The 26586-nt window shown below is 38.1% G+C and overlaps 2 protein-coding genes across 3 annotated transcripts in view; both read right to left on the bottom strand.

Annotated features, from left to right (window-relative positions):
• Positions 1-1234: 1234 nt before the first annotated feature.
• Positions 1235-7964, bottom strand: smim13 (small integral membrane protein 13). Of its 2 annotated transcripts, none has more exons than XM_017706233.2 (3): positions 7758-7964; positions 7051-7135; positions 1235-2912 (listed from the first exon to the last, which is right to left on the bottom strand). In XM_017706233.2, exons 2-3 carry the CDS (start codon positions 7124-7126, stop codon positions 2722-2724), a joined length of 267 nt encoding a protein of 88 aa, XP_017561722.1. In that variant the 5' UTR covers positions 7127-7135; positions 7758-7964; the 3' UTR covers positions 1235-2721. The 2 variants fall into 2 exon arrangements, with proteins under 2 accessions (XP_017561722.1, XP_017561721.1); XM_017706232.2 differs by having other exon boundaries at positions 7051-7138; positions 7758-7963.
• Positions 7965-12623: 4659 nt separating this feature from the next.
• cdhr2 (cadherin related family member 2) overlaps positions 12624-26586 on the bottom strand; it is a 35870-nt gene continuing 21907 nt past the window's right edge. Inside the window, exons 21-31 of the mRNA XM_037544829.1 lie at positions 25096-25145; positions 24447-24613; positions 23298-23391; positions 22130-22218; positions 20905-20979; positions 20601-20745; positions 19789-19910; positions 18740-18853; positions 17283-17366; positions 15661-15724; positions 12624-13661 (exon numbers count right to left, since the gene is read on the bottom strand). Of these exons, the coding sequence (XP_037400726.1) occupies positions 13518-13661; positions 15661-15724; positions 17283-17366; positions 18740-18853; positions 19789-19910; positions 20601-20745; positions 20905-20979; positions 22130-22218; positions 23298-23391; positions 24447-24613; positions 25096-25145 (1148 nt within the window). The 3' untranslated portion in view covers positions 12624-13517. The remainder of the gene's footprint in view (positions 13662-15660; positions 15725-17282; positions 17367-18739; positions 18854-19788; positions 19911-20600; positions 20746-20904; positions 20980-22129; positions 22219-23297; positions 23392-24446; positions 24614-25095; positions 25146-26586) is intronic.

Genomic DNA, 26586 nt, shown 5'->3' with positions numbered 1-26586 from the left:
TGGAGGCCTTTGCCTGAGTTTAGCTTGATCAGATGTTTCTATATACTTCAGAATTCATTTTGCTGCTGTCACCAGCAACTGCATCATTAATGGAGATGAGTGAGTACTGCAGCAGCCATAGGCCCAGGCTATAACAGTCCCACCACCATCTTTTACATATAGGCAGTTTGCTTTGGATATTGGGCAGTTCCTTTTTTTTTTGAGTCCACACATTACTCTTGCCATGGCTCTTCTACAAGTTCTTCGGTCTTGGTCTCTGCAGGCTGTTTAACTAATGGCTTGCATCTTCCCAGGGAACTTCTGTATTACTGTTCATGAAGTCTTCTACAGACAGTGGTCACTGGCAAATCCACACCTGTCAGACATGGATATGTGGATTTTACTTCATTATGGTTCCTTCTGTCACCAGCTGTGGAGCTCTTTCTTGGCTGACCAGTCCCTGTATGGTTACTAAGCTCACCAGCAAAAACGCATAAAAATGCATATCAAGTGGCCATTATCAAGTCCCACAATGGGGCAATTTCACCCCCACACTTAACCCATCCACGTAATAAAACCACACACACACACTAAGGGGCAGTGAACACACTTGTCCGGATTGGTGGGCGGCCTTATCCATGGCGCCTGGAGAGCAGTTGGGCGTCAGGTGCCTTGCTCAAGGGCAAGTCTGTCATGTACTGTTGACTCAGGGGATCAATCTGGCAACCTTGTTTCCCTAACCTCCAGCCCTCGACTGCCCCATTTTATTATTAATTTATTATTAATAATTATTCAAATATGAGAATATGTACTTTATATGTACACTGCTTGAGTACAAACCTAAAACCGTGTGGTTCAGAGGCGAATTTTTTAAAAATATACACGCCTTTGTCCCAAACATTACAAAGGGCACTGAATGACAAGTGTGTCATTACAAGAATCCCAACATAACTATTTGACTGGGACCTTTTTCTGGTGCTATAAAAATAACTCCAACATGTAATTAGATCAATAATACTTTGAGGAAGGCTTCACCAACAGCATAAGCCTATTCAGCAAGACAACGGTTTATTGCACTCCAAGTATAAGTGCATATAAAACGCCGAGACGACGCAAGACTGGAATTTCACCCAGATGGCCAACCAGTGATCCGTGATTCCGCCAGTGTCGATACTCATTTAGTTCTGTTGCTATGCTATTTATAACAGTATAAAGAATGAAGTGTGTGGATGGACAAAAGCTAAACACATTGGGCTTGTTGTGAGGGATGTTTATGAAATATATTTATTATGAAGGGGAAATTTAGCTTCTGCCATTACAAAAAAAAAAAAGATCATAAAATGTAAATATGACAGCTCACAATGCTAACTATCCCATTTCACTGGACACAAGGTAGATGCAGGTGCTTTCTGGGGATGCTCATTTGGGGTAGGAGAGTGTGGAGTTGTCCCCCTGGTCACAGATCCGAGCTCAGTCTTGCATTGTCCTATCGTAATGCATTATTCTATAGCATGGCTTAAAGAAGCAGGTCCTAGATCAGTGGATAAGGGCAAGTCCAACCCCCCCAGGCTCAGAGGCAACCATGGCAACTAGTTTGAAAGCAACATCCCATGTCTGGGGCACCAGGAAGCCAGCACGATGACGCCTCATGGATGCCTGCTCTACTTCTGCAAAGTTTCAGCTTAGTCTGTCGCCCAGCTGACAGCAGGTCCGTTCCAGTAGCATTCCACCTATTTTTTAAGAATTTCTACACAATTAAGTGGTTATGGTGTAAACAAAGGCATTCAGAGTGGCTCGATGTGAAACGGCTGCAAATACGGTTCCCTCGTTTCTGTATTACGACAGTTTTTAAAGAAGATTTGGCTTAAATATATTCATTCATAGTGGAAGGATACATTCACGGTATTAAAAGGCTAAATAGTCCCCCAAAGAAACGTTCGCACTATGTTCTAATTATTTACATTAGATATAAAAACCTCACAAGGTTCTCTGGTGGTTTTGGACAGTAAATCAAGTGGCTATATTTGCGTTGTAGACATTGTGAGCCCTGGTTCCCATCACCACCACTATAAAGGAAAGAGTTGGCAAGTGTCTCTACAATGAAACTACTCTGAATGACTTTGTTTACATTTGGTTTTATTGTTGAAACACGTAGAACTCTGAAAAACAGGTGGAATTAAGCTAGTTTTTTTAAAACCAGAACTTCTGTCCCTATTGCACTTTATGAGCAAACGTGAGGGTTAACGGAATTAGTGTAAATAGCTGCTCAAGTTAGACCGTCGCCATGTTGACAATGTTCTGTTATGTCAGTTTACCGTTTCCGTTGCTTGGTTAACTTTGCGGCAAGCCAATTGGTAACGTAATGAGTAAAGGTGTCTCCTCTACATGTCGTCTGTTTCACCTCATCACAAACTCACAACGTTCCCTCGCTAGCAGCGTGTTGCATTCATGCGAAATAAAATGAGTAGCAGCATGATAGCATGAGTCGAGTCAGCGAGGCCTTATATGCGGTTTCACTCATTCACATATCAAAGAAACAGAACACAGAGGAAATGAAGAGGAGACTAGAGCCATTTTGCACATGATGACCACTGCATCAATACTGAAGCCAGTCCAGAACCTTTTAGAATAGGGGAAAAGCCTGAGGAGAGAAAATCACCTCCAATTTATCTCTAACGGGGGAACATGGGAACAGCGGTGCTGTTCTGATCGGCTGGTAAAGAGCGCCAGCTGGAGGCATGTTTAAGTAGTGCTGCTCGGAGGGACGACTCTTTGGCGGGCGGTTTTGGGCCGGTGTCGAGGGGTCGGGGGGGAGCTGCGCTCACTCTCTGATTCAGAGGGTTCCGTTTCGGTTTGGGGGGAGCCCGTGTCCCCCACCAGCTCTCTCAGAAACTTAAACTTGGACAGGAACAGCTGCCACACCACATACCAACCTGCAAAGCAAGAGCAGATTACACCCATTAGTTGAGATTATCCAAGAACTAAATGGGAACCATCATTCTAACCATCATAATAATCACGATTAATGTTTTCATTACATTTTGTTCAGTTTAAGGCACTCTGAAGCATCTAATTAGGCTCATTAGCTACTAGCTACCCTTACTAGTTAGCTCATGGGGTTGGCAACATCCAGCTCCGGATGCCGAAAAGGACAATTAGAACAAGAAGCTGGTGAATGAGACGCTGACTTCAGCCTCGTAAAAAAAACACACCCATAAAAAAACAAACTATTCTACTTTGGAGTAAAAGTTTCCTGCCAGAGATGTGAGAAAAGTGGCTATAGCCAAGCAATGCTTAAAGCAGCGCACATATTGAGACATATTTTGAGCAAAGATGGTAAAAAATTACTTCAATAAAGTGGACATAAAATGTTGTGGCTCCCACGGTGGTTTTTGGACAAAATTTGGGTTGCTAGCTTAACTTTTTGGCCGACATCAAACAACCTAACGTACTGATTATGTATATACAGACTCGTCTACAGTCAAGGTAAGCTTCAATTTTTCTCTGCCAAGTATAAAAATAAGAGTAAAAACCTTATTCTGTGGAGGCTAGCATAAATGCTAACAGTGTTAGCACTCGAACTAACCTTGTACAGAACTGATGGTACTGGATTAACTGTCGACAGAATAATACAGTTCCAGTTTTCTGGTACCATGTACTTTCCCATACATTGCACACTGGAAAAACGCACTAATATGAACAATACATGTCATATTGCTAAATTGTTCATTAATATACAATTAACATGTGCAAATACTTAATAATAATGTACACTATGATCATAATGTATATTACAACATCTGATACTGTTATTATACTATTTTAATCAAACAAGTTGGAGCTTCACCAGAGATTTTTTAGGTCCCATTAAGACAGGTCCCTGCAACCCACATGTTAAGACTAGCTATTTTGTCCTTTCAACAAAAATCAAACCTTCCTTGGAGTCAAAACACTGAGTCCATTTTACCTTCTTGGCTGTAAACATGCCTCAGCATGTGCTAATATGCTAGCATAGGCTAAAAATATAATGGTCTATTATGAAAACACAGATTTACTTTGCTCTTCTTTAAGCTTTAGCTCAGCTATACACACTTTTCTCACATCTCCAGCAGGAAACTTTTCCTCAGAAGTAGAACAGTTTCTTGTAAAATGTCTCTCACCGTTCATTTTTTACAATGCTGAAGATGCTTCTCATTCACCAGCTTCTTGTGTAAATTCTCCTGTTCCACCTTAAATGGTGCCTGAGGTGCCAGAATGTAGCTGTTGCACCATTTAAGGTGGAACAGGAGAATTTAAAGGAGACTTTTTAGTGTTTGACAGTTTTTCATTGCAGATTAAACGTATCAGGAAACCAGCTGGAGTGGTTATAAATGCAAATAAGTCCATGTGTCTTGTTGCTGACCCCTGCTGTACACTTTCACACTGTGATCCCATACTTTGGTTTATGTTGTAGGAAAGTTTTAAAGTGGAATTGATCACAAGTCATTGTAAAGGCTGCAGTGCTAACCGGTCATACTCAGTCCAACAACTGGCCCAGAAAAATATCTGTGGGAAACATTATTGCTGCCAACTCAACACTAAGGGCTGAAAGAATATGTAGCTGTTAGGAAGCCTTTACTAAGAAAAGGAAACAGGCGAAAATCTGCAAATCAAATGAAGAAGCTGTTGGTCTTCTCAGAACAAATGACTGACCACCCCAGAGTCCAGACCTCAACGTCACTGAATAAGTTTGGGATTGGTGGGATCGTGGGGAGCAGAGAATGCAACCAACTTCTAAGACTGAACTTTGGAGGTGTGGAAAAATATCCCTGCAGATTTTTTTGATATAGTCTCCTGAACAGAATGGAAGCAGTAATAAAGCTTAAACATGACACAGCAAATACTGAAAAACTGATATATTCCATCATTGAGGCTACTGTGTAATCTTCTGTTACATGTTCTGTGTTTTCTGATGCTGAGAAGGGAATAATTTGTACTTAATAGCCAATTTGACTGGTCTCTGACTTTTGTACAATGAATTTTGCTTATTCTAAACGGGGACCTGAACTAACAAAGAAAAAAGGTCAGTTCTGATTTCAGGCTGACACCAGTGCATTTGGATATGTTAAATGATGTCAGCATGCAGTGGCTTTTAGACTCAGATAGTGTCAAATAGACTGTGACTGATGAAGAAACAGCACCCAGAGCTCTCCAACAAGTCTATAGTGAAATCAGGCCTGCAGGAAACTGGCCTCGTTTTGTAATGCCTGTCTGTATCGCGCAAGCTCTTCCCTGTGGGACGGCTCAACGCTACAAATATCTTGTGCGGGCTAGACTTTAACACCACAGCATGCATCTCTGTCTCTGCTCTGTGGTCGTGGTCACGTCTGTCATGCTTATGACAATAAGCAATTTTTTAAAAATGAAAAATTTTTCATTTAAAATAAAAAAGAAACTGTTTAAACATTAAAAATCGAAAATGCGTTCATCTGGGATGTTTACTATACAACCCCCAAAAAACGGATAGACAGTGTGACAGATGAAGTAAAATGCATAACAATAACAAAATATGTATTAATTCATTAATTAATGTACACAATACATATCAAAAGTATATCTCCACAAGTTTCTCCTGAACTCAAAGAGTATTAACAGGAGCTAGTCCCACTTTGCTGTAGCCTATTTTTCTGGGAAGGCTTTACACTAGATGATGGAATATTGCTGTGAGGATTTGATTGCATTCAGCCACAAAAGCATTACCGTGATCTGTTACTGATGTCGGATGTTCAGTTTTGAATCAATCCAGCTCATCCCAAATGTACCGGACGGAGCTCCATCACTCCAGAGAATGCTTTCCTCTGCTCAAGCCCAAAGCTGGGGGGCTTCACACCCCTCTAGCTAATGCTTGGCAATGGGCAGGGTGATTTTAGGCTGTTTCAAAGTGTCCTATTCCACTGGTCAGTCTTTTTCTATGATTATACAAGATGTGTGTGTGTGCAGATAAACTCCTGTGTGAGCAATGGGTGCATCTTAAAGGGGAATTCAACAGATGTTATGAACATTTCTGCATAATTAACTGGTTAAGATGTAAATACAGTCATTCAGAGTGGTTGGATATGAAATGCTCTGTTCTAGAGAAACTCACTGAGAATTGTTCATAGTGGTGCTGACAGGAACTCGACAGTTAATGTCTATAAGAGCTTGCTTACAGGAAGCTGTTACATTAAATGGTTATGTATATGCTGTCTGATGTCTGAAACATTCAAAAGACAAAACATCCCTAATATTAAAATATCATTACATATAATAAAAAAGAGACTGTGATGTCTGGTTCCTATCACCGTCAAGAGAAGTTTCTCTAGAACGTTCCACATGAAACCAGTGTCGATGACTGTTCACATCTCAACCACTGAATTACGCAGCTTTTAACCAGTGGAATTCCCCTTTAGCCTATCCCAGCAGTCATCGGGTGAAAGGCAGGATACACCCTGGACAGGTCACCAGTCCATCAAACCGGAGCACCCGGAAGAAACCTACTCAGACACGGGGAGAACATGCAAACTCCACACAGAAAAGACCCTGGTCGCCCGGCCAGGGAATCGACCCCAGGCCCCTCTTGCTGTTAGGCCACTGTGCCATTCTGAAACCATCAGAGATCAGTAAAGCAACTGAGAAACTTCTCTTGGAGCTGATACCTAAACATCTGCCTCATGTAACGTGCTGGCTTTGCAATGACTCCAGACTGAGGCTTTAAAGGGCCAATATCACAGAGTTTGATGTAATATAAGATTATCCAGTTGCATAAATAAAAAAGGAAAGTCAGAGGGAAATAATAAAGCAGTTGTAAAAAGTGATTAAAAGAAACTTTTCATTAAAAGATAAAACAGACTTCTAACAACCACACAAGACCTAGCTGATCATCAAAACTGAAAGAAAAAAAAACTTCTAAGACTGAACTTTGGAGATGTAGTGAAATATTCCTGCAGAAAATCTGAAAGTCTCCTAAAACAATGAAGGCTGTATTAAGGACAATACAGTGTAGCTTGACTAATAAAACTAATAACCGTATTAATAAGACGTTGTCATACATACCGAAGAGCATGAACAGCAGGACACAGAGCAGCGTGGCCACGATGACCAGCAGTGTTAAACCCACACTCTGCCACATCTCTCCTTCCTACTGAAGAACACACAATGACTCGAGTCAGTTAACCTAGTTGCTTAGTCCTGCTGGCTGGAGCACAGTATTAAAACATTCTTAACCCTTTAAAGTTGAACATTCTCTCCCAGAAAGGTTGTCTGATATCAGAGAACTTTGTATTATAGCAGTTTTAGGATAAAGTATTTGTCCTTATTATTATTATATAATATTATTATACCATGTCAATAAGTTGGGTGGAGAGGTACCAGCAAGGCATTATAAGGCGAAACATTACCAATTTACCACTATTTTACCATATTCAATACTATATATATGTAAAGACGTGTAAGTTCACTGTTCACTGGTGGTTTTGCGTTGTAAATAAAAAAGGCTTTTGTTTGCTATCTGACCACTGCAGAGACTGCGACGCCTGGTTCCTATCAACACCACTGTAAATAAGAAAGTCGATAAGTTTCTATATACTAAACCATTTCACAAATAAAACACTCTGAATGACTTTGTCTGCATCTCAACGAGGGAACTGTGCAAAACAATGTTGAAAAATCGGTGGAAATCCCCTTTAAAGTAGCTCGGCAGACAATACAGCAGTATTGCCCCCCTCCGTCTCTCGGTATCAGACTCCACTTTATTTACTAACCTACAGTGCGCTGAGGGTGAAGCAGGCGAGGTGGCCGCTGCCCACACGGACGGAGAGTGGACACACGGCTCATGGACGGCGGCAGGTCCGCTTCTCTACATCGCTGTCAGGCTGACAGGGGATTTCTTATTTTACTTCGGAGCTAAAAAACGAGCCGCAGTCAACAAGACGACGCTCCGGACGCAGCTGGCCCGGAAGAGGTCGAGCTGCGCTACGCTTGCTGGGTAACGTAGTTCTCTATAGAGGACGGTTCACTCATTTATTCGTTCATTCATTCATTCATTGTTCCACAGCAGGGAAAACTATGGAGGCCCAATCCTGCTACTTGGAAAAAATCCAGCACCTAATTTTTTTTTATTAATTTTTTTTTTTTTTGTTATGAAGTGAATTACAATGCCATTACTTTACAGCACTGAACTATAATTTTGATGCTTTTATGCTTTTTTATGCTTTCGAGATGAATACACAGTACAAATAAATATAAACAAATGTAAATTTATAAAAACATACATATATTAAATAGAAATTATATAGAATAAATAGATATTACCGTCACAAAATCGCTTAGAATCTTAAATTCATGAGATAATATCTCAAAAAAATGACCTACTTTCTCAAAATAGTGAGATAGTATTTCAAAATAATGACACAGTATCGCAAAATGAATGGCAAAGCTGTTCACTTAAGAATAAAAAAAATCAGCACTGGATGTTTTTCATTTTAATTGACGGGAATGGGCTTCCACAGAAAAACTAATTTCCCTCTTTTTTTTAAATAATAATAATAAATTACATTTATATAGCACCTTTCACAAACCAAAGGTCGCTTCACATAGCATGGGCATGAAAAAATAAATAATTTTTTTAAATATGCACTATTACTATTAAATTACTATTACTATTACTAAAACTATTAAATAAAGCTGCCCAGTCCATACAGCACATATGAAAACTGTTCTTTCAAACCAGTTCTTTAAAACAAGAAAACAAGACTAGAGGGATCACATTTAGAGTGAACTACTGCATTAACAACATACAACATGTTAGAAAGAGCTGAAAACATGAAACTGCACAAAAGAGTAAAAGAATCTATGAATGGAAAACAAATAAATGAAAAATAAGACTATACTAAACGAACATAAAGCCCTCAGCAGTTTCAGCTGGTTTGTACATGCTGTCGTGTTGGGACAGTATATGATTTGTTAGACCGTCTTATCTTTTTATGACTGTCAACTCATCATTATTGTTTTTTTTGCACGTATGATGTCACAAAAATAAAAAGTCCATGAATTATTCAGCAGTGAAATTTGTTTCTATTTCCTCAATATACACTCACTGGCTCAATTGCTTGTTAACCCAAATAGCTAATCAGCCAATCACATGTCCAACTCAATGCTTTTAGGCATGTAGAGGTGGTCAAGACAACTTGCTGAAGTGCAGACCGAGCATCAGAACGGGGAGGAAAGGGGATTTAAGGGACTTTGAACGTGGTGTGGTTGTTGGTGCCAGACGGCTGGTCTGGGTATTTCAGAAACTGCTGATCTGCTGGGATTTTCACACACAACCATCTCTAGGCTTTACAGAGAATGGCCTGAAAAAGAGGAAATATCCAGTGAGCGGTCAGTTGTGTGGACGAAAATGCCTTGTTGATGTGAGAGGTCAGAGGAGAACGGGCAGACTGGTTCCAGATGATAGAAAGACAACAGGAACTCAAATAACCAACCAGAATCTCTGAGGAACGTTTCCAACACCTTGTTGAAAGTATGCTACGAAGAATTAAGACAGTTCTGAAGGCAGAAGGGGGTCCAACCTTTTACCAGCACCTAATAAAGTGGCTGGTGAGTTCAGGCCTTATCAGCTTTCCTTCACTGGTCCACTCTAACGCTGTATTTTCAAGGAAATCCAGCAGAGGGACCCAGACTCTCATTAGAAAGGGCGTTCTTCCAAGGTTTCACACTGTTCATTAAAATGAGCTCGAAATACGAATAAATCACACAAAGTTGTTTACCATCATCATCTAACTAACCATCTAAGTCACTTATTAGACCCTCCTGTGTCGCAGGGGATTCTGGAGTCTTTCCCAGCGGTCAGTAGGCAGAAGGCAGGAAACACTCTGGACAGGCTACCAGTCCATCACAGGGCAGATACAAAGACATACATACTCACATGTACACTCACAACTAGGGGTAATTTAGTGTCTACCAGCGGCGTTTATGAGGAGCCTGGCCACTTCATATTCCCCCCGTTCCAACAACAACAACAGGCCTGTTAAACAGCAGAGGGCGCCCGCGAGGGAGTCCTCAATGAATGGGAGTGAATGGAGCTCAACGGCTAAAAACGAGAAGTTAAAATAGTTTCTAATCAATCGCCCAGAGCGTTTCTTTCATTTTAGATAGTATAAAGTTCAGTATAAAGTTTTTATTAAAAAAGCAAAGAAATCTTACCTGTATGTTTCCTTTTTTCCACAAAAAAACAGGTTTTGAGCAGCAGGAGGCGGGCTTTACTGCTACAGCGTGATGATTGATTGGCGAGCGGAGCAGCTCATTGGCTGTTCGCGCTCACTGACGTCATGAAAGTACATGAGGCGTCCGTTTTAAGCTCCTGTAACACAAAAGCTCCTAATAATATAACAGTTGTGTAAAAATGTTTTATGCTGTTTTCAGGAAATGATTAATGTTTAAGCATTTATAAACTATGATTTTACTCAAATGCTCCTTAGCAACCCATTTTGGACTCGCTCGTGAGCGCCCTCTAGCGTCCTGGTAAAGACATTACTGAATGGTAATTCTCTCTACAAGTTCTCTGCAAGCACATCTGGTCTGACTGTATGTCTTTGGACTGCGGGAGAAAACCACATCATATATGTATATTCTTTGTTCTAACTCTAAATGAACCAAAATAATATTTTTTTTATTATTAATTTTCTGATTTTTAGCCATATTGTGCATGAGAAACAGCACTGACCTATTTTTTTTTTTGCAAAACAACAATTATTCAATTATGATTTTTTTTTTCAGTTTAAAGTAAAATGCGTTAAAACTGTTCTATTTTAAAATTGTTTTGCGACATGCAGTCAGGCCAGTTGGAGATACTAAACTGCCCCTAGATGTGAGGCACCTGTATCACACCTACATTATACAAGTGGCCACTCATGGCAGGAGGAGGAGAAGATTATTCAAATTGAACCCTCGAGTAAGTTAGCCTCAGTGAGCTAATCAGCTAGCCATGCAGACTTCGCAATGTAACGTTTGAACAAAACGTACGTAAAATATGAGAAGAATTTGACGTGTCTGGCTGTTAACCTGGTGTACAGCAGTGGCATATTGCCTTTCTTTTCATTGTTGTAAGCCGCATAGCCTTTAGCGTGCTAACTAGCCATCTTGTGAGTAAAGTGACCAAGTTGTATCAACAGTCGTGTATAATAGATGGAGCAATTTTGAAAGAAGAAATGCACCAGATGGCAGTGATTTCTGGGCAGGCTCTGCTGCCGAAGCCGACACTTGCGTTCATTTGATCCCTTATCTCACGCTGTTCACTCAAGCTAATGAAGGATTGGAAAGGCCCTTTAGATGGTGCCAGGGATTTGCCATAGGGACAATGACAAGGCCAAGTAGACAAGGGCTTTTTAAAGCTAGTGCTAAAACGTGCAGCCAGTCAGTCCAGGGATTTTAACCCACAACCGTTAAGCTGTTTGTTCATCTCTCCTACTACTAGACTATTGGCCACCCAAGCTCTTTGCTTGCTAGGCTATGTGGCCCAGAGTTTGACATCCCTGCTTAGAATATATACACTTACCAAGCGCTTCATTAGGAACACCTGTACACCCACTCGATCGTGTGGTAGCAGTGCAGAGCAAGATATCATGTAGATACGAGCCTCAGCTTCAGGTAATGTTTAAATCAACCATCAGAATGAGGTTGCTGCTGATCAACTGCTGATCACCTGGAATTTTCACATACAACACTCTCTCGAGTTTACTAGGAATGCTGCAACAAATCAAAAACATTGAGTGAGAGGGAATTCTGTGGACAGAAACATCATGTTGATAAGGAAGGCCAACAGAGAATGGCCAAACTGGTTCGAGCTGACAGGAAAATTGGGCTGACTCAGAGAAGTACCCTGTTACAATTGTTTTATGCATGTTATGCATCTCAGAATGCATAACACACCGAACCTTGAGGTGGATGGGCTACAACAGCAGAACCAAAACTAGACAGTTAAAAACCAGAAAAGCATAGTCTGGTCTAATACAACCCCATTTCTGTTATGCCACACAGTTTATAGTTGGCAGAATTTGGCACCAACAGCATGAATCCACGGACCCAACCTGCCTTGTGTCAACAGTCCAGGCTGGTGGAGGTAGGCCAACGGTGTGGGGAATGTTTTCTAGGCACACTTTGGTATCATTCATCGCTTGAATGCCACAGCCTGTTTGAGTATTGTTGCATCCCTTCATGACAACAATCTACCCATCCTCTAATGGCTACGTCCTGCATGATAATGCACCACGTCACAGAGCTAAAGTTGTCTCAAACTGGCTTCACGAGCATGACAATAATTTCGTTGTTCCTCAGTGGCCTTCTCAGTCAATGGATCTGAATCCAGCAGAAGGCTTTTGGAATGTGGGTTTACCAAGAGATTTACAGCATGAAATGCACCTGGAAAATCAAATCTGGAATGGCAGGATACAATCATGTCAGCACGAACCAGAATCTCAAACGAACGTTTCCAATATTTTCTACAATCCATGCCATGAAAACTGAAGCTGCTTTAAGAGCAAATTCCTAATAAAGTGCTCAATGTGAATGTATTTCTCCCCAATTCTGTTGTGTGATATTGACATCAAATATTCTCTAAAGCCACCACATTTTCAACAATGTAATTTTATTTTTGCATTTACATCATTTCAAAACATCCCATATTAACAGTATAAGGTAGATATGTACACCGCAGACAAATAACCTTAGTAAGGACTGTAATTTTGTTGGCAGAATTCACAAGAAGTCTAAATTGTTCCAAAATATACAATTTACAAATAAATCTTCAAATCTAGCTGCAGCTTTGGCAAAATGTGTTTACAAAGTGAGTTATAATCTGTGGTACAGCAGTTTAAGGACTATGAGCTGTATTCCTGTTTACAAAAGGATCATTAGTTTAGTTACATGAATCCACAGAGTACAACAGCACTGGGCTGATTTAATTATAAAAAGGGACAAAATCAAAAGAGAAATCAAACCAGGTATACAAAAGATGAAACCATAAAAACATAGTAAAGTGATTTACAGTGCAGCCTATCTCTCTTTTTTTATTTCTTTCTCTTTCTGAGAACTCTCTCTGCAATAATCAAGGCCAAAAGTGCACAGGTGGTTTTCCTGTGTGTGAGCCTTATACTGTACATCACTTCTCGCAATGGATTTACTGTTAAATGAAGAAGCAATGTTGAAAATCAACATGAAGGCAGCTGTGGTGCAGCTTCAAGGCTGAGAACTGACTAAACTCAGCCAAACTCGATACTCTGTTTCCATTTAATCAATCTAATGTCCATATGCTAATGATGTAGCCATATGTGTAATATGGATGTTTTTTGCCTGACTGGCCGGTTAAACTGTGCATGGTTGTAATCTAAAACATATTAACAGATGGTTTTTTTGCCTGTTGCTTTACTGAAAAGGACATCAGACAGAGGAAAAGTGCAGGAGAGTTGAGTCTTCTTCCAGGATGGGACTGGCCAGAGTGGAGGATGTTGCTGGTCAGTGCAGTTTTAGAGGTCAGTGGTGCTTAAAGAGGGGTTAGCTATGGTGAGGCCTGTAGGCTGTGGACCTTTCTTCCCTCTCTGCGCCAGCGCTGCTCCCAAAGGCTCAGTGTACACATGTCCACCCATATCCTCCTCTTCTTCCGCAATGATCTTAAAGAACAAAACACATATGGACAATGCATGACAAAAGATACTGGTGTGTGCGTGTGTGTATCTCTCTCTCTCTCTCTCTCTCTCTCTCTCTCTCTATATATATATATATATATATATATATATATATATATATATATATATATATTACTCTGCATCCTTCATTTATTTAATTTCCAGCCAAATTATTCAGTTTTCAGTGCGGGTTATGAGTAGAAAACATGTACATCACTATAGATAGTATTGATCTGTATTAATCAGTAAAGAACAGCATGGATTACATAAATAGTATAAGTCAGTGCAGAAAGGTATAGACAGTATAGGTTGTATAGATCAGTATAGCTATTACAAATCACTATTCAACATGAATGGACCAAGAGAAAGTTTTATTAAGATAAAATATTATATATTTTAGGTATACATGTATATATATTATAATGTCCGTTATGATTAAACTTCTTTTCACTGTCTTACAAAATTAGTTAAGAGATATGAAGCTTTACAGAGCTATATAAAACAACACACGGAAACCCATAGATGATGCATAGAGACTCACGGATTTGGTCAGCTATACGTACTGTATGCCAAGAACAGCAAAGGAAAAAGTAGGAAAAGCAAACCATAGTTAACATGTCTTTTCAGCACTGAAACACTGTGGAGAACCAGCCAGAACACTCAGAAATGCATGAAGATAGTATAGATCAGTATAGATAGTGTTGATCAGTATTAATCAGTAAAGAACAGCACAAATTATATAAATTGCATAAATCAGTGCAGAAAGGTATAGATAGTATAGGTTGTATAGATCAGTATAGCTATTAAAAATCAGTATAAATCAGTATAGACGATACGGATCAGCACAGATTGTATAGATAGTATAGATTGTGTAAATGATTATAAATTAGTACAGACTATATATATAGTCTGACAGAATATAGATCAAATCGACTGATAGATATCAGAATATATATCAGTATAGATAGCATAGATTGTATAGATCAGTATAGATAAGTGTAAATAGTATTGATCACTTTAGATAATATAGATCAGTATAGATGAGTAGAGTTTGTGGAGATTACTATATATTGTAAATATGTTATAGATAAGTATAGACAATATTGATCAGTATAGGTTATATAGACAGTATAGTTCAGTATAGATCAGTATAGACCAGTATAGGTAGTATTGACTAATATAGGTAGTATTCATAGATCAAGACAGATCAGTATAGCTAGCATAGATCAGTATAAATCAGTAAAGCTTACATAAATCAGCACAGATTGCATATACAGCATATATAATTGAAGACTGCAGAGATCTGCATAGATAAGCATACACAGACTGATCTGTATACTGCATAGATTGTATAGAGCACTATAGATCAATATAGATCAGTACAGATATGTATAGATAGTATAGATCAGTGTAGTTTGTAAAGATGACTATTTATTGTAAATATGTTATAGATAAGAATAAACAGTATTGATCAGTATAGGTTGTATAGATCAGTATAGACAATACAGATAAGCACAGATTGTATAGATTACTATAAATTAGATTATACAGCATAGATAGCATAGATTGTATAAATAAGTGTAGATCAATATAGATAAATATAAATAGTATTGATCATTATAGATTGTATAGATCAGTACAGATAGATCAGTATAGTTTGTTGAGATTATTGTATATTGTAAATATATTATAGATAAGTATAGATAGTATCAATTAGTATAGGCTGTAGACACTGTATGGATTTGTATAGATCAGCAAAGACCAGCATAGATAGTATTGATCAGTATAGACAGTATTGATAGATCAGTACAGATAAGTATAGATAGTATAGATCAGTATAGTTTATTAGAGATTACTATACATTATTGATGAGTATAGACGATATAGATCAGTATAGATCAGTACAGATAAGTATGGATACTGCAGTTCAGTATACATTGTATAGATCAGTATAGGCAGCATTGATATGTTAGAATCTCTTTACCGTCATTGGCATTGTGCCTTTCTCAGTCATGGTCAGGTCAATGTTGTAGTCCAGGGAGTTTAGGCTAAAAACAGAGCAGACAATACAATAAGAATCTCACAGTGATGCCTTTATACAAAGGCTAAAAGTAGCCAAGTTTCCATCCAGCTGTCAAATTCAAGCCTTACCTTCATAAATCTCTCTATGACACTTTCCCAAGACACTTCAGAGAAATATGAAGCAAGTTCACAGATTTTAGTGAATTTATTTAATATTTGCTGTGTTCATCAAGCTGGATTTATTCCATATGTTAAAATATGTATTAAAATATGTTGATGGAAACTGCAACTACTGATAAACAGCAGAGAAAGAGCTCTGTGTAACATTTTTACAATGAGTGATTCTCAAAGCTAGAGAAGTGCTACAAAGGCCAAATGATAAATAACAAGGTGAGGTCAAGAGGTCAGACCAAGTGTGGGGGGGGGGGATCTGTTTTGTGTGTACTTGGCTGTTTGTTAAGGCAGCGGAAACTGACACCCAAAACAAGAAAACTGATGAAATGTAAGAAATAAAAACTTGAAAGAAGCCCAATTAATTTCCAAACAGAAATAGGCTGAGCCAACAGATATTTTCCCAAGATATTAGCATATCCATGATGTATTATGCACTTCGTCAGATTCTTCTTAACTTTCATAAGCTACATTCAGAAGCTGGGCGTCGTGTGAGGCTCTAACTCTTCTTTCCAATCAAATAGATGGTGATGTCATTTTAAACCCTTATAGTATAAGAAGCTGAACTAGGCTATGAACTATAAACAGACGGTGTCTCTTCAGTGATCTGCTCTGTAAAAATGATTTTTATAAAATAACACAAAGAGCGTCTGAGATTTTTGGCTTCCAGCAGTAAATTGTAAGCGTATAGTAATATGTGTAGATCATAAAACACATGTTCTGTTCATTATAGGGGAGCTTTAAAAAATAAATAAATAAAATAATAAGATTTACATGTATTTCATGCAGTTACTGAACAATTTGCCTTATGATTTGGTCATGAAATTTCAGATGGACGAACCAAAATACACCCTGGAGAGGTTAAAATTTCTGTAAACAAAGTCCTTTAGGGTGGTTTGATGTGAAATGATCTGTTGTAGAGAAACTGACTCAGATTTCTTTACAGTGGTGCTGATAGGAACCAGGGGTTGCCATGACATAGCGTATCCAAAGCATATCCAATATAGCATATCCAAAAGGATCTGCACGTGTCTTCTGAGTTTTGTGTGATGGTAAACTAATGGAAATATTATGAAAAAAATGATAACTGTATGCTCTCCACGATGAACAGAGTCTAAATAAAACACACTTTTTAGGACAAAATATGATCTCAAAACTATCATGAAACAGTGTTTCAGACATTAGACACTAGATTCATAAGCATTTCACGTAGCAACTTTCTGTGAGCTTTCAGAGGTGGACGTCTGGTTCTTATCACCACCACTGTGAACAATCCTGACTTGTCAGTTTCTCTAAAACGAGGTATTTCACACCGAATGACTTTGTTTACATCTTAACCTTTTAATTACAGACTTTTAGAAAAAAATCTATGAATTCAACTTGAACTTAAGCATGGGGAGTTTGGGTATCTACCTCTCCCTGTCTGCACTGGATCCGTCCTCGTCGAAGCCCAGGTCTGTGGCTGAGTCAATGTTCAGGTTCAGCACAGGGTTCGCACTGGAAAACACATATCAGTACATATTAGCCTATATAACCCTTGGTCAGCAGCACACAACAGCTTAGTTTTTTTATTTTATTATGAATTACACTAAAAAAAGACTTAATTTCTAGGGATACCATACAGAAGCACTTATGGACTTTGTTGCCTCAACATGAATATCAACAGTGGTGGACGAAGTACACAAATCATGTACTTGAGTTAAAGACACCCAAGGTACAGTATTACTCCAGTAAAAGTAGAAGTTCCTCCCTTTAGACCTCCACTTGAGTAAAAGTACTGAAGTATTTGCCTTCAAATGTACTTAAGTATTGAAAGTAAAAGTACTAAAATAGTAATTAACTTAATGCAACTTAGTTACAAGTTTAAGTTTAATAAAAACTGGCTTTAAACTCAGGATCACAAATTAGTTTTTCTTTATAAATATTTATAAACATAAACTAGCCTAAACTAATTTACTATAAAATGAAAGTGTTTGTAGAAATTCAGAAAAAAGCCGCGTCAGTCTCGACTGCATATGTGGACATATTTCTATATTGTGCTCTATTTATACAAAGTTAGGTTAGTTCATCATTTATGTTGAACAGACTCTCCCAAACCTTTACGCTGCTGCGCTGACGTTGAACCGCGTGCTGCACTGGGTCGGTCTGACCAACAGGTCAAAACCAGCTCTAAACAAAGTGACCGCTGGGCCCTGATTGGTGCTCTGGCTTTGCGCTTCTTTCATTTTGACATGTTACGTTTTTATACACACAGAAACCAAAAGGAATGACAGATTTCTTAAAATGTAGGAGGAAAAAGTTGGATATTAGACTCTGAAATGTAGTGGAGTTCAATACTTCAGTAAAGTACAGATACACAAAAACACTACTTGAGTGCAGTACCTAATTACATTTACTTCGTTACTGTCCACCACTGAATATGCATGTATTTCTTCGTTTCTAATTCAACTCCATTGATTCATTTTGAGTGTAAGGATTACACAACCTGTACGGGAGGAAATAAATCCAACAGCTCTACAAGTCTAACAATTTCATACTCCAACATGTAGCTTTCAAACAGTAAACAGCAGAATCAGGTTTGAATGTACATTTTTCAAACCCTGTTGCTGCAAAACACGTCTTGATTACACTAAAAACTACCAACTACCAGACTGAAGGGAAAAGCTATAACATATAAGTAGGTAAACAGATTGAAAGCAGACTGAAAGTCGTAGAATCTTCGGTTGAGAAAGGTGGACTGGCTGAGAGTGTTGAGGCGATATTCCAGCTTGCTACAGGATCACAGAAATACAATAATTCACAATAAATCACTCTAATTGGTTGTACAGGAGCAGCAGTGAAGTCTGCTGTGTGGAGGGGATGAGCCTCACCCCTCTCTGGTGTATTTGTTGGTGCCCGGCACAACAGGTCCCGCCTTCTGGACCTCCACTGTTACCATGGCTGCAGAGTTCATGGCATTGGCTGCCTTCAGTTTCCTCTTGTAACTAGAAGAGTGAGATGAAAACTTTAAACTTTATGCTTTTCAAACACATAGAACTGACACCACCTGTGATACATTATATACTTACATTACATTAAATGCAGTAATGTTTTTCTTGCTGTTATTATTACTAATATATAAATATCATTTAATATAATAAAATGTAATAAATAAAATTGTAACATTATTCCATTTTTACTACTGTGTTGCATTGTATTATATTGTATGAATATATTACTACACATTTTCTTATTAGTTTTTATTACTGTAATCAAAAATAATAATAGTAGCAAAAAAAGCAATTCGTATAATATAATATAATATAATATAATATAATATAATATAATATAATATAATACCAATTAGTAGTATAGAAGTAGTAGTGTAGTTTATTTTCATTGTTATTATTATTATTATATGAATAATATAACATTTTTTGCAGTTTTTCTATTTGTCTTCATTAATATTCAATATTAATATGAATAACAAATAATAAGAAAGCTATTCTTATAATATATTATAATATAATAATATAATATAATAATGAAATAATAACACTAATTAGTAATATAGTGGTTGTGTAGTTTATTATTATTATTATTATTAGTAGTAGTAGTAGTAGAAGTAGTAGTAGTAGTAGTAGTAGTAGTATTTTGCTACTGTATTGCATTAAACAATATTAATATAAATATAGAGTAATATATTATTTCTTGCTATTAATGCTACTAATATTACAATTTTTATTACTATAATCAATAATATTAATAGTTGTAATAACAACAAAAAAGATATAATACATTCTGTTATTATTAATGAAAAATAACATATTGTTTAGTATTCTTTAATGTATTATAGTAATAATAATAATAATAATAATTATTATTATTATTATTATTATTCCTTTGTCCATTATTTTTGTTGTCCTGTGTGACCTCTTACCTCCTTCTAACGCACACAAGTGACGTGGACATGACGGTCACAACAATCAGAAGGGCGACCACCAGGCCGATCATGATAAACAGCTCCAATTTGTTCTCCTGCTGCTCAAACGTGCCCGTCAGCTGTTTAAACAAAGTGCACATGAAAAACGCAAAGTTACTGATAGAATAGAACAGATGTGACGTCATCCACTGCCAGGCCTCATCCAAGCTACCTTTGGCAGATCTACACATATACACTCACCAGCCACTTTATTAGGTACAGTAAAAGGTTGGACCCCCTTCTGCCTTCAGAACTGCCTTAATTCTTCGTAGCACACTTTCAACAAGGTGTTGGAAGCGTTCTTCAGAGATTTTGGTTGGTTATTTGAGTTCCTGTTGTCTTTCTATCATCTGGAACCAGACTGCCCGTTCTCCTCTGACCTCTCACATCAACAAGGCATTTTCGTCCACAGAACTGCCGCACAGAGACCGTTCTCTGTGAACCCTAGAGATGGTTGTGCGTGAAAATCCCATCAGATCAGCAGTTTCTAAAATACTCAGATCAGCCCGCCTGGCACCAACAACCACGCCACGTTCAAAGTCACTTAAATCCCCTTTCTTCCCCGTTCTGATGGTCAGTCTGCACTTCAGCAAGTTGTCTTGACCACCTCTACATGTCTAAATGCATCGAGTTGCAGCCATGTGATTGGCTGATTAGCTATTTGTGTTAACAAGCAATTGAATCTAATGAAGTGGCGGGTAAATGTATATCCAAATATTAATCCAAATCAACATATACAAAAGTAACACTGTAATCAAGCTGTTTCTTACAATGCCAGTGAGGCCATAGCCCTGCAGTATGACTCCATACTGTTCATACACGTCCTGCGTGTTCAGGATCCGGACCACCGAGTCAGAGTCCAGGGCCGTCCCGTTCGGGAACACAAAGTACGCCTCGAGAAGAGTCACCTCTTTTCTGGAACACACACATACGACTGCTCATTACCGTCATTCTGCTGTGCCGTTTTATATGTCACTGAGTGGACGGCAAAAGAATAACAGTACAAATACAGTAGCACCAAAAAGACTTTGAAGTTGTGCTGTAGCTTTATGGTAAAAACAGTCTCACTCTTACCTCTGTTCATTCCTTGTTGTCTCAGATGACACCTTAACCACATGCACCATTGCTTTCGTGGCTCCCGTCAAGGCCCTGCAAGATATTTCACAACAATAGTTCTTGTACGCGGCTGAAAATGAAACATTAACAGGTGAAAGCACGGTAGATGTAGGTGTGACATTACTGTAAGAATATTAGATGGTAATTCAACCTATTTTTGGCTAAATATTTATTATTTTCTAAATGTATTGTTTGAAAGGCAAATTCGTTCTGTGTTTTAAATTTAGACATTATTTATTCATTAAGATGGAAACAAAGTCACACAGTGATTTGTCATTCAAACTTATCAATTCAAAATTTCAAAATTGTTCACATTGGTGGTGATGGGAACGAGACATCTGAAGTATTTACTAACCCCTAAAATATCTACATATATATAAAATACACTATTTTTAACGAAAAACAACTTATCCTTTATTATTCATACATGTATTATTATTATTATTATTATCATTATCATTATTATATTGCTGATGTTGGACCAAAACCTCTTTTTTCCAAAATGGTAACTTTATAGGAGAAGGAAAAAACATATTTTACTTTTAATGTAAATCAATGAGACCAGACTTTTTTCCAAGCACTTTTGGCCCATTTCTTTGGGTCCATTCATCATGAAATTTTCACGCAATGTAAAAGGCAACAGGCATTTTCAAATTAGGGCAAAAACCGAAAAACCACAAAAAAAATTTCTTCAAATTCATCACCGTTTTACCATTATCAACATTACACTCAAACACTCAGAAGGTGTGTGTAGGTTCCCTGACCATTTTACTTAGTAAATAAAATGTCTCTGAATGACTTTGTTTACTTTGCAATAACTGAATTTGAAAATTTGATGGAATGAGTTTCCCTTTAAGTGATATTATTTAGCAAAATTAGGCCATTTCGCTTATTTTACAAAAGAATAAGCAAAAAAACTGATTTGAATTAAAAAATGAAATGATCTGCCATTGCTGTAAGATTATTTCACTTGCTGTAAAAAGTCTGAAAAATAGCTGAATAATGTTATAATATTCTAACAACAATGTTTTTACATGCCAAGACAGCCACTTGCTGCACCCAGACAGTGCTGCTTTTGTTGGGCAGAGTGTTGCTGGACACTCTTGCTGGACTAGAGTTTGACACCCCATCACAGGCTGAGCCTGTGAACACAAATCATAAACAGATTAGCATGATATCTCACCCTCTGATATACGGCAAGTTCGCGTTGACTTCCGCCACTGGCGACTCAAATCGAAGGCCCACCCTGAAGGACTTGTCCACTGTGATAAGCTGTAAAGCAAAGTTAAAGAAAACACAGTGTAATCAGATCACAGTGTAGTCGTATGCATAGGTTTTGGCACTTCTGGTCAAATTACATGCTTTACTGTTTTTTTTAAGTGAAAATAATTTAACACCTCTATAGGGAACAAACATAAATATGTCATTTTTCTTATTTTGGCACATAACTTCTGTTAATTTGCTGAGTTTAACATACTGGAAAAAGTAAACAATTAAACAATCATATGCCAAAACCTTTTTTTCTGCTTTTTTTGTGATAATTTTGGAAAATAAACATTAATTGTGCATTAAGATGGACAGAACTTTGTTCTCCATATGCCATTCTAAACATTTGAGCTTCCGTTTTCTGAAATAGTGCATGGTGGATTTTGAGGTATGTTTTGGAGCATTCTCCTGAGGCCGGTCTCTTTTCAGATTTATTTTTTTTTTTGACTGACTATGTCACATCTGCTTCCAGAATTTGCAGGTTTTTAATTGACTGTTTCCCAAAAATGTCATAGATCTACAGTTGACAAGGTGTTCTTTTCATCAAATACTGCTGTTGTTTTGCATTGCTTGACTTTTTTAATGGGGTTACAGGTTAAGAGGTTTCCTTCTTATGACTCTTCCATGCAGATCATGCTTGTGCAAGCAACACTGCCTTCAATCATGTCTCAGCTAAACCTTGTTGCAAGTCCTTTGCTGTCACATGGGTGTTTTGCTTTGCCTTTCTAGTCAGGATCTGAGCAGTTCTATCTCAGAGTTGTCTCTGTCTTCAACATCTTACCTCGACTTCCACAGTTCCCCTTAACTGCCATGTCATTTAATGAGATTTTCAACAGTGGAAGTTACGACATTGTGGCCTTACTCTGGTTTGTAGGCATCAATTAGCTTGATTTTCAGACTCTCAGCCAGTTGCTTAGAGTGGCCCATGGTTGCTGAATATTAGGACCAGGTTTGAGGAGTCAGATGAATTACGCTCTTAAATTTCTCTTAAAGTACAAGGAATAATGAGTTTAATGAGTCAAGGCAGTTGTTTTTTTTTTAATCTGTTTCTTTTATTTTTATGTATTTTGGTTTTTCATATGTACCTCGATCGTCTCCTCTGTACTGAGCTCAAGGTTTATCGCCTTCACTCTCACCAAGTACTTTCCTTTTCTATCAGGGTCCAGAGTCTGGTGGGATCTGAGAAAAAAGAATAAAGTTGCACCATTTGTTTATTTAGTTCTCCTTTCATTTGTGAAGATTTTGTTTATTCTTTCTTTCATTAATCAGAACAAATCTATCTGTTCCAGGCCTTAGTGGCGAGCATTTTACTGTCATATTAAAGGAACAATTCAGCAGTTTTCCACTTAGTGCCTATATTGCCAGTAGTCTAATCTATTCCCAATGGTCGATCAAGTTGGACGATATAAACATCAGAAAACCAGTGAAGAACCATGACTATTAGAACTAGGCCTTCAATTCAAGTCATAAATGTCAAAACTCAGTCAAACATATAGCAAAACCCATTTGGAGCAACACTGAAACCAACTCATGCTTGATAAAATGAAGGATTTCAATATTCTTCATGTTCTAGATAATGTATATTCATATTCTCAAGTGAACACAAACATATTGATCAGATTACTGATAAAATCTCATTTTCTGCAGTTATCAGGTTGACTGACTGTGTATTAGGCCTCTCTACTGAAAGGGTCACTGTGAAACTGCTACAACATAAAATATATACTAATATGTCTGTCAAAGGTAAAACATGGAAAGCTTTTAAGAAGAACAGGCAATGTGAACTGCTGTTAGCTTAGTGCTAACATACTACTTGTGTCCCATAGAGATGCCAGCAGAAATTAGCATTATCATGGGGTTGTTTTTTTCCCTCATACTTTGACAGAGTTTTGACATGTATGGTCCAAACTGAAGGCCTTGCTTGAAGGTTCACAGCTAATTATAATAATAGGTTACAGTAAAAGTAGCTTTTAGGCTGCTTCACAGGCTGTTTTAGCCATTTTATTATTTTAAGAATATTGTTATTTCAAGAACAAAGTTATATTAAACGTTTTTTAACAGAAGCATATGTATTTGAGCAGTTTGAACTTATCAGTATACATTACAACTCAGCGCATTAAGCTGTAGTAGGTTTGTTTTTTTGCAGTAAAGAAAATCAGAAGTGCCACAACATCGAGTGCAAAGACAGAAATATAAAGCAACAGGTGCTGATATAAAAGCCTTGGCTTGCTTGCCTTATAACTCCATTGTAGTTTCCTATAGCATCTGGCTGCTCGTTGGTCTCAGCGTAGAAAATGAGGCCGATTGGCTGTGGATCCTCGCCAGCGTTGGTGCTGTCGAACTCCACCCCTTCAACCTGAAACGTGATCTTCGCGTTCTCCCCTGAATCTCTGTCTGTGGCCTTTTGAGAGTTACATTACATAGAAAGAAAAAATGAGAAATTAACCAGTCGGTCAGCTATTGCTGTTGTTCTCAATGAGTCTAATGTAGTAGAAGTGGAATATATCATATACTTTAGCACGATGCTGTTGTCAGAAGAAAACCTCATATCTCCAAAATGTAACTTTACAGGAGAAGGAAAAAAATCTACTTTACTTTTAATGTAAGTCAATGGAACCAGACTTTTTTCCAAGTCACTTTGAGCCATTTCTTTTGGTCTATTCTTCATGTAATTTAAACACAATGTAAAGCCTAACAGGCATTTTTAAATGATGTCAAAAACTGAAAAATGAAGATACAAGGTTTTCTACAGACAGCAGCCATGTATTGAATAACAAAGGCACAAAATGCAGCCTACAATAGTTGGAACTCTAGTTGGAAAACAGTTGGAACTCTTATTTGAATTCGCAATGCAAACTATGGAGTATCAGTAGCAGTACTCACATAAACACTGGCAACAGATGTGCCCTGCTCGACGTTCTCTGAGAGCACAACTATAAGAACAGAAATAGAAATTGTTATCAGAGATCAGTTAACTGTTTTTGTTGCAATATGGAGGATAAAGCTGAGAGCTAATAGCAGGTTTTACAGTGGTCTGGCTGTGTGTTTGTGCTGTATTTCTGGGTTGTGGGATGTTAGAGCTGTTTCTCTCACTCTGGTTAGTGATGGCAGGTTCTTCTGAGTGTTCTGATGTGTGAATCATATCATTGCTTTTAACCCTTTGTTTATAATATGAAGGCTAAAAGCAGAGATAGGTAGCGAGTAGGGATTGGGTGATTTGGAGCTGGATCTCTGGCTGATAGATGGTCACAGATGGATGAAATCATTCTGGATAGTGAGGGCAGAGTCTGATGAGTGATCTTGTCACTGTTTTAACCCTTTATTGGAACATGAAGGCTGGTGGTTGGTTAGTGTAGTGGTTAACACCTCTGCCTTCTACGCTGCAGACTGGGGTTCAATCCGCACCTGGGTAAACATTCTACACTATACCAATAAGGGTCCTTGGGCAAGACTCCTAACGCTGCCTTGGCCTCCCTGTGTAAAATGATCAAGTTGTAAATCGCTCTGGATAAGAGCGTCAGCCAAATGCTGTAAATGTAAATGAAGGCCAAAAAGCAAAAACAAAAAAAAAAGCCGAATTATTCCCTGATGCTGATTATGCTTGATGCTAGCTATGCTAACTAGTTAGGACTGGGTCTGTTGAATGGTCTGATATGTGTATCATGTCTGGCTTAAACCGTTCTGAAGTTATGAAGGCTAGAAGTTACCTACATCTACATCTTTGCCTGCAAATTACAGACTATGGATCAAATAGTAATTCAATGGAAATTACACCAATTTTGCAACATGCCTGAATGGTTTAGATTATAAGATGTTCAAAAAACAGTCAGAGTGGTTTAATATGGAACGTTCAATCAGAATTGTTCACAGTGGTGGTGATAGGAACCAGGCATCTGAGGCATCTAATGCCTCTAAAAGCTCCCTCACAGAAAGTTAGTACATGAAATGGTTATGAATGCACTGCCTGATAATTGACACATTGTTTTATGATCAGGTTTTGATTTTTTCATGGCAGTGATGTACAAGCAGGGCGTTATAAGGCAAAATAGTCCCCAAAGAAAACAGATTTACCATTAGTTGCATTATCAACATTACATATAAAGACCCAGAAGACATGTAGGTTGACTGGAGGTTTTTGATGGTAAATGAAATGGCTATATTTGCCTTCATCAAGACCTGTTTCCTTATCACCACTGTAAAGAAATCAGACTCTTCACAACTTTTGGGGGCAGTCGTGGGCTGGAGGTTAGGGAACTGGCCCTGTGACCGGAAGGTTGCCGGTTCGATCCCCAGGGCTGACAATCCATGACTGAGGTGTCCTTGAGCAAGACACCTAACCCCCAACTGCTCCCCGGGCGCCGTGGATAGGGCTGC

Source organism: Pygocentrus nattereri, chromosome 14 (genome assembly GCF_015220715.1).
Source record: "Pygocentrus nattereri isolate fPygNat1 chromosome 14, fPygNat1.pri, whole genome shotgun sequence".
NCBI classification, from domain to species: domain Eukaryota; kingdom Metazoa; phylum Chordata; class Actinopteri; order Characiformes; family Serrasalmidae; genus Pygocentrus; species Pygocentrus nattereri.
This window is presented reverse-complemented; position numbering and strand designations above follow the sequence as displayed.

Bases quoted from the DNA above. Each gene is read 5' to 3' on its own strand.
- smim13 (XM_017706233.2), bottom strand. From the start codon at position 7,126: ATGTGGCAGAGTGTGGGTTTAACACTGCTGGTCATCGTGGCCACGCTG. The intron at 2,913-7,050 runs GTATGTATGACA...CTTGCTTTGCAG, and splicing joins CCTGCTGTTCATGCTCTTCG to GTTGGTATGTGGTGTGGCAG.